An 11,369-nucleotide genomic window follows, 5' to 3' on the forward strand; every position below is an offset into this window, starting at 1 on the left:
TTCGTTTTCAGAGTATAACTCTTGGTAGAAGTCAAGAATTACCTCTTTCACCTGCTCTTTTCCTTCAATGAGGTCATCTCCTACCTGCAATCTGTCAATGTGGTTGTATCTCCTGTGGGAGTTGGCTATTCTTTGAAAGTATTTTGTATTCCTATCCCCCTCTTTTAACCATAGACACCGCGATTTTTGTCTCCAAGAGGTTTCCTCTGCCTTTGCTAATTGTTGAATCTCTAGTTGCAATTGCAATATTTTGTTCTTTTCAACTTGAGACCGGACCCTTCCTTCAGTTGCTTGTTCTGTCAGCAGAAGATCATCCATGGCTTTACTGATTCTGGAATTTAGCTTACCAAAGACCTCCTTGTTCCAGGTAACAAGGTCTTTCTTCAAAAATTTTAATTTTTGGGAGAGTATAAAGTCTGGAGAGCCATTTACTATATAACCTTGCCACCATTTTTTGACCATATCATGAAAACCTTCATGCTGCAGCCACATGTTCTCGAATTTGAAGTAGGAAGGATCAGAAGTCCAATCGCCACTCTCTAGGGCTAAGGGACTGTGGTCGGAGAGAACCCTTGGTAGGGCCACCTGCTTCACAACTCCAAAGAATTCATTCCATTCAGCGGAAATTAAGAACCTATCAATTCTGGAAGCCTGCAGAAAGTCCTCTCCCCTTGTCCATGTATAAGTTGCACCATGCAAGGGGAGATCAATAAGACCCATGTCTTGAATAAATTCAGAGAAGTCCTTCATGTCCTGGGATCTCCTTATACAATTGTGCCTCTCATGTTCATATCTACATACATTAAAGTCACCACCTATGACCCAACATCCATCCCAAATGCCTCTGACAGCAGCCAACTCATCCCATAGGTCAAGCCTTTCTGGAGTTGAGTGAGGTCCATACACCCCAGAGAAACAGAATCTGAAGTCCACCTGCAAACCCTCCCACATGGCAGAAAGAGTATGCTGCCCTTGGTAAGAGTCTAAGCATTTCCATTGTCTTTTGTCCCACAAAATAATAATGCCACCCCTGGTACCACTTGCTTTCAGTTCAACCCATTCGACCCATCTTGATCCCCAAATATGTCTTGCTATTGCCACAGAACAACACTCTGTTTTTGTTTCCTGTAAACACAAGATGTCAGGCTTCCATTTTTGAATAAGTAGCTTGATGGTGCTTCTTTTGCTTATATCATTAAGCCCCCTTATATTCCAACTGATAATTTTTGCTTTCATTCTGAGAAAGCCTTGTGGAACCTGCCCCTACTTGACCCTTCTCCATTCTCATAATTAATAGTGCACTGCAACTTCTTGGCCACAATCTCACCTTTTTCCTTTGATCTTTTCTTCTGTTGCTCTTTCCCCTTTGATTTCTGCAACTGTAACTTCCTCTTTTGTTCCATTCGCAGTATCATATCGAAGATTTCGTGCTCAAACCCCACTGAATTGACCCCAAAGGCTTTACAAGCTTTAGTCATCACTATCTTGGTCCAATGAGAGGTTTCAATAACTGTCGGGTGTGAAATAACCTGTTCCTCCAAGCTGTCACCGGACCAGGGTAGTGACAAAGTGTCGCTACTAATTGGGGAAGAGAAACCTGAATCTTGAGAACACCCAATAGAGAAGTCAGAGTGGATAGGAGGAAGAGAGAGAAGAGATAGAGGTCGCATGCATTCAGCTTCGTCGTCTGCGTCTCCCTCCCACTCATCAAGAGAATCAGTTTGCGTTAGGGAAGCCAACAATGGCTTTTGAGACAACTTAGCATTCGACTGTCGTTCCGAAAGCTTTTGTGTCTCTGCCACTATAGATTGGGCTTGGGCTGGCCTAATAGCCTTCCACTCCTTTAATATCTCCTTCTTTTTATTGAGATGCAAGTTCCCCTTTTTCCTCCTTGAATAATAAAGATGGTCTGAAGTCTTTTGCTGCAACTGGGCCTTTGCCTTAAGTTGGCCCAAAGTTGTCTTAGAATTCCCTAGGGTCCTCAGCTGATTTGAGATTTGAATCAATAGGCTGCTCATTCTGCAAAACATAAACTTGGTCTGGAGTCTTCTGCTGCAATTGGGCCTTTGCTTTAAGTTGGCCCAAGGTTGTCTTAGATTTTTTGGGCCCAACCCTAGGGGCATCAGCAGATTTCAAATTTGAATTGATAGACTGCTCAGTTTTCGAGACACAAACTTGTTTGGACCGCTGGTTAAAACCCTGTTCATCAGAATCACCGGCAACTGAGATTTTCGAGAAGGCATCGGCAATAATGGATATTTCATAAATTTTGCCACCTACTCTCAAATCAATTTTGTGCGGAGGTTCTTGTGCTACTGCTGGAATACAAATCCGAGCCCAGAGAATATGATTTCTCTTCTTTGTGTCCTCATCTGCACCGATATAACCACCACAACAGTCCCCGATAAATTTCAGAGACTTTTCCGACCATGCGTGAAGCGGGATGCCAAAAGCCCTAATCCACCTCTGATTTGCTACTAATTCTTCTTTAGAGTTATCTGTCCCTGATTCTGGAGACCACCACTCAAGTGATAATCTTCTCCCATTCCAAAACCATTCCCCCATTATTATCCTCTCCGCTTCTTGCCTAGATGGAAACTCGAACATCATCTGGTTATGTGTGAGCTGTAAGACGCGCAACCCTGCCGTCATCTTCCACCTTTTCAGGAACCACTGATGGATGACTGTTGGATTTGGACTCGAGCTGAAAGGGTCATTGAAGTTCCACTAAGCAACACTGCAAGTATTCCTGTAGATTCTCCAATTCAGAATGAGACTGAGAGCTCATAACTGGATATTTCCAGCATCCATGAAAGATTTCCCTGGGGTGACAAACTTCCGAAGAGCTGGGTTAACTGGCTCACCCAAAGATCTGATAATTTTGTCGGCTAAATCACTCCACCCTACATTGTAATCCATCTCCGGGATGATAATAGCTGATTTTCTTTCGCCCCTCAATGTTTCTACTCGAAGAAATCTCCCATAAGAGTTGAAGTTCTGATAAACTCTGAACAGATCCCCCTCCTTAAGCCTGCCCCATCTTCTATAAAGGTCCCCAACACCTTTGGAAGCTAATCTCATAACACTGCACACCCATCTTAAAATGACTTCGTCGATTTTAATCTTACTGACAAACCGACTACTGAACTCTTTGAACAAGAACCACCTAAAAGAACCTTCACTGATATCATTTATTTCAAAAGACTTATCACTGGAAATGAAAAAGCACACCCTGTCACCCATACTAAGAGATCGTATGATTAAAATTCCACCGCAAAGTAAATAATTTTGTCCCCCATGGTAAAAAAAAACTAATTCCGGTAGGAGTTGCCGGAAAAGGATCAAACAAAGTAAGAGAGAGAACCTAGGACAGGTTCCCCTTGGGAGCTGTGCCTGGGAGCATATTTTGCTGATTAGACAGCAGGTTACACCTGATTATTGTTTAGGTGTAGCTTTGGATCTTTTAATTGCTCAAATTATTATAGACGATATATATGAATCAATTTGATAATTTAGGACTAAATTTGAATACTTAGTCTATCTATACGACTCCCCCATGGCTAAATTGGAAATAATTACTTTTTATCATTTTAAATGATAATTTAGAATACTATATGTTTTATGTAGTATAAGCTTCATTACTAACATTACTTTTATCAGTTAAATGGTAAATTATTTAGTAAGCAAATTGTAATCTTCGACTTCCCCTTGGCAGAGTTTGAACAACTCTTTTTTCCTTTTTTAAGAAAGTACATGTACTTTCTTTTTAATATTTGTATTACTACTACACCAACAAATAAATTTATTCATTTTTGCACATAAGAGATTTGATATTCAAGTTTTAGCTTTTTTTCATTTTTTTGTTTGTTAGGAGGAGGGGATGTGGGTAGATAAGAAAGTATAGTGTAATGGTACCATGTAAAGATATGACACCTGGGCCTAACTCAACCCCAAAAGCTAGCTCGTGAGGGGAGGTTTGTCCAAGTCCATATAAGGAGACCAATGTTTCATCCCTCTACCGATGTGGGACTTCTTAACAGTAACATAGCCAATATAAGGACTTCAAAAATCAGAAATATTTACTGAATTGGTTATAGTTTAGTGTATTCTTCATGAAGCCAAAAAAATTATTGATGCCTATAGCATGTGCATTAGACATCAAAATAAATTGGCGCATACATACTTTTTGATCGATAATTGGAGCATACATACTCATTCTCTCATAAACTAAAATACCTATTATTGTAATTTCTGTTTGGCATTGTTTAAGAGATACTCGATCAGGTTTATTCAACATGTGCATACTATAGAATGCTTCAATATCTGAATGTGTTACATGGTTGTTATTGTATCTCCAATAAGGAATTAGCAAAGGAAACTCATGACTGATGGCACTTGAGTAGTACAACGGAATCTAATAGTTTTTTTCTGTTCATGTTATCCCCATAAATATATATTATTCAAAGGGCATGCAAGATGGTCTCATTTAATGTTATTTGTTGGCGATAGAGATGAGGAAGCATATAGTACGACTAAGATCTATTCTAAGTCCAAGAGATCACAGAAAACTGGGATTAGATCAAAAGACCAGATTAACTCTTCATCCAGTATATGAGATGCACGAGTGTACAATTTAGAGACCGGTGAGCAGCATCATAATAAAGTAAACCTCCTCTATGTCATCTCAGTACCTAATTCACATATATATGAAGTATTCAACAAATGGTATAAGTTTTTTTTTTTACCCTAAATCTTCCCATTTCTAGCTTAATCTTACTCTTAATATTTGAGCAGCATAGCAGTCAGACATTAGAGAGCAACAGAGCACTTGGGCAGTACTTATCCATCCGCTAAATGGATTATTGCACAAGGTGAAACAATCCTCACTGTTGGATAGTATATAAGGATAATTTGCTCACATGGTTAACTCTATATTATCTTTTCAAAAAGGATATTAAAGTCAAACAACAAGAATTTTGGTCATGAAAGAGCAACCAAAATGGATTATGTAAATTAACTCTATATTTTCTTTTCAAAAAGGATATTAACTTGTCATGTTATTTGTATTCCACTTGTTTTATGTAAATTTATTAAGTGTAGGTGGTAGCACTTATAGTAGCTTTCCATCTCCTATATAAAGGAGACTTTGTATTAGTTGGAAGACATCTTTTGTTTCTACCTTCCATCATTTGTAAAAATTATGGAGAATAAAAATTTCTTGTAGCTATATTATCTCTTGTTTCTTCCTCCAAGACATGGGATGACGGGTGAAGGTCCTTGCTTCATTGCTCGAGTATAGTGTGTTAAATATTTTTTAGTAGAATTATTCTATTATAGTACATATGTTTTACGAGTTTACGCTAAGCCGGGCAATTAGTTAGCAAGACTGCCTTTCTGAGCTAGGCTAGCAACACCCTAGTAGGAAGACTTTTGCTACCATAATTCAATCTCTACTATAATTTTATCATTCTACGATTTCCAGTGCTACACTCACCCCTTGTAGTCTAGAAGGATCTTGTTAGACAAATAAGCTAGTTAGGGGTGTTTGAATTGGCTCTTTTTAAGTGAATTATAAGTTAAAAGCCAAAAGTCCTAAGTTGGTAACCCCCAACTTTTGACTTTTGGCGTTCTTTTTACATTTTTAGCTTTAAAAAATCGCTTAAAAACACTTTTTGTGTTCACCCAAACACTTCCAGAACTAAGTTTAAAAGCCAAAAGTCACTAAAAATAAGTCAATCCAAACACCCACTTAGTGGACTTACTAGTTTGGGCCAAATAATGCTTCCATGAAGTTGTTCTTACTCTAAACTAAAGTTTTGTAGTATGAATACCAGATAACTCAGAGATCGAACATATAAAACAAGATGCAGTTTCAGAATTAGATAGCAGTGTGCCATTCAGAGAAAAAGACTTTACAGTTGGCCCTGATGCTTGATTCAATGTTCAACAAATTAGCTCTTACTTTATATTGCTTATCCCTCCTTCCATCCAATGTATATGACATGATTTCCTTATTGGTCTGTCCACGAAAAAAGAGATACATTTCTATATATGGGAATAATTTAATTTTAAAACCTCCAATTTTTTAGTAACTTTTAACTTCTAATTTTACCCTTAGTGAGAAACTTTTATAGTTACACAAATGCTATGGCATATTTAAACCATAAGTTTAGTCTTTAGAAGTCTTAAAGCCACACAAATTTTATGGCACGTTTAAGACCACAAGTTTCAAAAGTCTTCCTTTAATTCTTAAACTTTGTGCCAAGGTAGTATTTTTATTTTGATTATTTATTTGGGTAAAGAAGAAGATGAACCAGAAGATCCTTATTCATTTCTAAGGCAAGGGAGAGTCTTAATTAACAGTACCAGTTTCTCCAAAAAAAAAAAAGGAAAGGAAAGAGGCTTAATCACATCATGCATATTACAAGAACAAGCGGATGATCTAATGGGGCAATAGAAAAGTTAAATCTTAATCAAATAAAGCACGAAATTTGTTCTTTTTCAAAGAGCATGTACAGTGGTGAATATGCAACTTAATGCATAGAAGCAAAAGGGGGTGTTCCCATTTCTGTAATTATACAGGGGATAAGAAGTGAATCCATTAAATGCATTGGAGTATATAACTCACTTGTTATCATGCCCACCCACCAAAGTGGCTCATACAGGTATGAGTATCCTCCAACACCTGTAAAAATAAATTATGTCAAGTCACACAAACAATGTATCACCAAATGGTGTTTTGAAAGAAAAGCACTATAAACCATGAGGGGGATTGAAAGGGCACTTGGTAAGTATAAAAGTCCTAAAAAGCTAATGTGAATGTACATGAAAGACCAAATATCACACATTAAATTTTATAAATATAAGTTCCAAGATAAAGCATTAGGCATGCTGCCCTTAAGTGGATGATAGTTGTTAAGTAAAGAACAACCTTCCAAATAAATGTTTTAAGCAAAAAACAAAAATTGAAACCGAGCAACTCTAGTACTAAGAAACAACAAATGCAAACAGGGTTAGCAATGATTTATAGATGGATTTATCGATTGACCATTTGAGGCTACATTGCATTCACCAATCTACCACAGGATACCAATTTCAATCCAAAATACCACTTAAAACAGCAATGATCATTCTAATATTTCATATTCACTGGATTCAACAAAGTCCATATAGCATCGAAAGGACAATAAGATGAGGATCATGGCCAAGTAACAGCAAGAGCAGGGGCAGCTATCTGAAGAGTTAAGCATCATCCCCACATTCCAGTTGGAAAAGGTTAATATTAAGAAAATCCTCAGCACCGTCTGTAATTTAGACCCAACACTAGATTGTCACCGGCTATGTTGCTCGGACTCTTCAAAAATGCCAACGGGTGCGTGTCGGATTCGCCAAAAGTAGTGTATTTTTGAAGAATCCGAGACGGATGCGGCATCTAAAGTGAAGAGTCCGCGCAACTATGGTCACCGGTGACAAAGATGAGATAGCAGGCTTCTTGTAGACTAAGGGGGAAACTGGGTACTGGACCAATAAATCTAGATAAGAATTCTAGCTGATTTTCAATTCCCGTGAGACAAATTCCAGACTAATATACCTGCTTATAAAATCATAAACCACAAGTTATCACCTTTAATTGGTTATATAGCACCTTATTTTTCCTTTACCTGACAACTCTTCCTACTACTTAACTGATACAACAATATGACTGCTACTATTATGCCACAATCCCATAAGACTTTGAGCACATCTTTATTGTAATTAAAGTTCAGTTTAGAAACTGCATCAAGGAACTGAGCAACATGCAGTCTAGGCCCTTAAGCTGATCGTGTCTAAAGTGGAGTGGTCAAATAATGAAGAAAAAAAACCTTGGTTCACTTTCTAACTTTCAGTCGATAACCATATTGTAAATGAGGCCACTTGTCACATTCAGAACTTCACCAGTTGAACTCGTAACTGATAAAAGCTTATGATCTCTATGCATAGTTCATTTCAAAACTCATCTATGCACCTGTTTAGCCATAAACATTCACAAGCAGCTAGTTTCCACCATAAAAATGAATCTCACCAATAAAGATCATCATAGCCTAAGCAGCAAAAGTCGCAAAGAAATTCACAAAGACACACAAAATAAAATCAAATAAAGCAATACAGTTCAATTGGGTACAAACTTAATGAATATTGTTTATCAATTTCAAGATTTAAAAGGCAGTATAAATGTTGTACCAGCTCTGACACCAGAAGCACCAGCTTTCTTTAACCCCTTTTTCTTAATAATAAAGCTAGCACCAATGAATAAACTCGAGGACAAAGCGAGAACCAATCCTTTGATATTGTCAGAGGACATGCCCTTGTACACATCTTTCCAGCTTTGCGTATCCATACCATCAACCAACCACAAAAAAAAAAATCCAAAACCCTATTCGTCACTCTTTCATATATACACTAGCTTTAACATACACCTGAAAAAAAAATGCTTCGTCGCAAGTAAAAGCTGCTTCTACAGAGATACCGGGGAGCAGAAAATACAAACAGGTAACTGAGAAATTGATACAAGAATTGGGTGGATTTGGAGATCTGCGGAAGCGGGAAAGGAAGGGAATCGGCAGTAGGCGTGAAGGCAGTTTGTTCTCTTTGTGTTGATAGATCGGGGTGTGGTGTGAGAAGAAAGACAGAAAAGTGGGATATGGAAGAAAATGGTTTTACCAGAATTATGACACTTCTATGACTCTCCCATGACTCAGCTTTTTCCTTTTCTTTCCAAACATCTTTTGTTAAACACAAGAAATTTAGTCTCACATTTAAGATTACAATAATTTGTTTTTTTATATTTGAAGGTGAATAATTTATTTATTTTTAAACATAATAAATATACAATTCAAAAAGAGTACTTAAAATTTTTGTTTGTTAAAAATTAATATATTTATGTTTGTGTTATAAAATATTATAGTGTGAATGTCCACTACATTAGGAAGTTACTCTCCCTAATTATATTTATTACTTCCCTTCATTATGAAGAAAACATTCCCTTTATAACCAATATTCTTGTAACTTTACATTTCTCCTCTTTTATATTCATGATTAATGTCATGTTTATGACTAACTTTTTGTATGCCTATGTAACACTATAAATAGAGAGATAAGAGTTCATATTATATACACTTGAATACTTGGAAGAATAAGAAAAACTCTAATTTCTTGTCTCCCTATTTCTATTGCTCTCATCTTATATATTTCTTGCTTATATTATCACTCTTTTAACTTAGTTTTACAACACGCACGAATTTCTAATCAATTTATCATTTTAAAATTGTGTTAGATTTTCTCTCATAAGCAAGGTAAATAACTAGTACAGTTACTATGCACTTTTTCTTCTTTGATACTTTCACTTCAACCCAGGTAAGACCTCACTAACTTATGGGTCTTTTATAAACTAGTATGTCATGAAAAAATATATAGCAATTAGCTAAGGTTGCTTTTCTAAAGCAAAATCTTCTTTTGATTGCATCTGCTTTTTCTTTATCTCTCACAATTTCAATGTTATTAATTATTTGTTAAATTATTATAATATATTATTTATGCTAATAGAATCATTTTGTAGTTTATTTATTAAGTAGCACTTTGTGGTATTTGAATTAAAGTTAGACTAGCTATCAAGCTTGTCCATATATATTGATTTATCCATTTAAATCATATTACACAATTATTCTTTTATTACTGTTACTTTAATTATTGTTTGTCAGTACATAAAATTGGTTGGTCTATTATGTCAATGCCTGAGAATAACACGATGAATTCAAGTTTTATCGCATCAAAAGGTTAAGACATTGGGTTAGAGTCTTGATGCACCATGATGATAAGGTATTGGGTTTGAGTCCCACCAAATTATGGCCTAAACACATATATATGGGTAAGACATTGGGTTTAAGTCTTAATGCACCATAGTGATGATATAATGATGACTAACACAAAGTAATATATTTTTGACTAAAAGTCATGAAGTCCGTCCAATTAATTTTCTCCATTCTCTTATGTGAATATGGTAGCAACGCATAATATGTATGAAAGATGACAAGTGATTGAACGTATACAAACATGAGCATCACAAAGTACAAAACAATAATAATCATCATTGTGGTCAAAATGAAAAATACTATGAGTTCTCCAAATAGTCCTTCAAAATGTGAAGGTAATTCTTGTCATCAAAATGACATGAAAGGTCATTGAACACATGGTTGTTGTCTTACCAAATAATTTGATAAATTTATAAATCCTCCATCAAAAGGAAGGAAATGAAGTGGTGGTACCCAGAGGCAAACTCAGGATTTGAAGATAGGGGGGGCACCACTAAGAGTGGCTCAAGGGTAAGGCTAGGAGTGACTTAAGGGTAAGGTTAGCGGAGCATCCTGCTTAGGTCTCCAAAAATTTTGAGGCCCCAATAAATTTTAATAGTGAATTTTATTATTTTATTTCACTTTAATCAATATTGAACATTATAATTAAAAAAATAAAAAATTAAAACCAGTTTTCGTGAAAAAATCATCTGCATTTCCCTTTACATTGCAGCGACCCTTTCGAAAGGATACTACCACTTAAACAAGAAATCTAATTAAATACTTGCGACATTTAAAAGAGATTAACGATGGCCATATTGATTATAATTTAGTAGAGGGATTAGGTTCATAAAGAAAAAAAAGGAATAGTTAAGGATGTGCATCCTGCTCATTTAAACATTTATTTGATGTCAAATTGATATTGCGCAGAATTTTAACTTATGGCGGACAAACCCTTCCAAAATAATCTAAGCAAATAACTTCCGAGATTTTCATGCATATATTATCCTCACACTTGAAAATGATATAAAAATAATATTACCAACTTCTGAATACCAAATTTAGCCGGTTCATGCTTCACACAAACATCCAAACCAATAGTAAAATTTAGTATATTACAAGACTTGGGTTTAAACACCCCCAGAAAGAACAAAACATATAGTCACACTTATATTACAACCATAGTGACATGATCAAATTAGCCTTCAAAGCTCATGTAAATGTACAATACATAGATCATGTACAAGTCCCAAGGATTATACAAAATATAGATGCCTATATGCAAATGTGATCTTCCTTAAGGCTCTCAAAATCTCCATCTCCAATTGCCAGCTTCAAGCCTCCTCTCGATTATTCCCTACAATAGAAACAACTATCGCCCTCAGATTCACAAAGCTACCTTTCTCAAGTCATAGGCAGCACAATTGAAACATAGCAAATAATTCAAGTAAACAATATATGAAGAGTATCAAGTTTGATATTTAGAGAACCAAATGTCAAGAACGCTCATAGCATCATTTTCCAAGAGATTCAACAACAAGG

At 36.0% G+C, this 11,369-nt stretch overlaps 1 protein-coding gene across 1 annotated transcript in view; it reads right to left on the reverse strand.

The window, feature by feature from the left end:
* LOC102592728 (probable magnesium transporter NIPA4) overlaps positions 1–8,779 on the reverse strand; it is a 43,959-nt gene extending 35,180 nt beyond the window's left edge. The window contains exons 1-2 of the mRNA XM_006339904.2: positions 8,221–8,779; positions 6,629–6,685 (exon numbers count right to left, since the gene is read on the reverse strand). Coding sequence (XP_006339966.1) covers positions 6,629–6,685; positions 8,221–8,377 — 214 coding nt within the window. The 5' untranslated portion in view covers positions 8,378–8,779. The remainder of the gene's footprint in view (positions 1–6,628; positions 6,686–8,220) is intronic.
* Between the last annotated feature and the right edge of the window lie 2,590 nt (positions 8,780–11,369).

The sequence above is a fragment of the Solanum tuberosum genome, unplaced genomic scaffold (assembly GCF_000226075.1).
Source record: "Solanum tuberosum cultivar DM 1-3 516 R44 unplaced genomic scaffold, SolTub_3.0 scf00011, whole genome shotgun sequence".
NCBI lineage: Eukaryota > Viridiplantae > Streptophyta > Magnoliopsida > Solanales > Solanaceae > Solanum > Solanum tuberosum.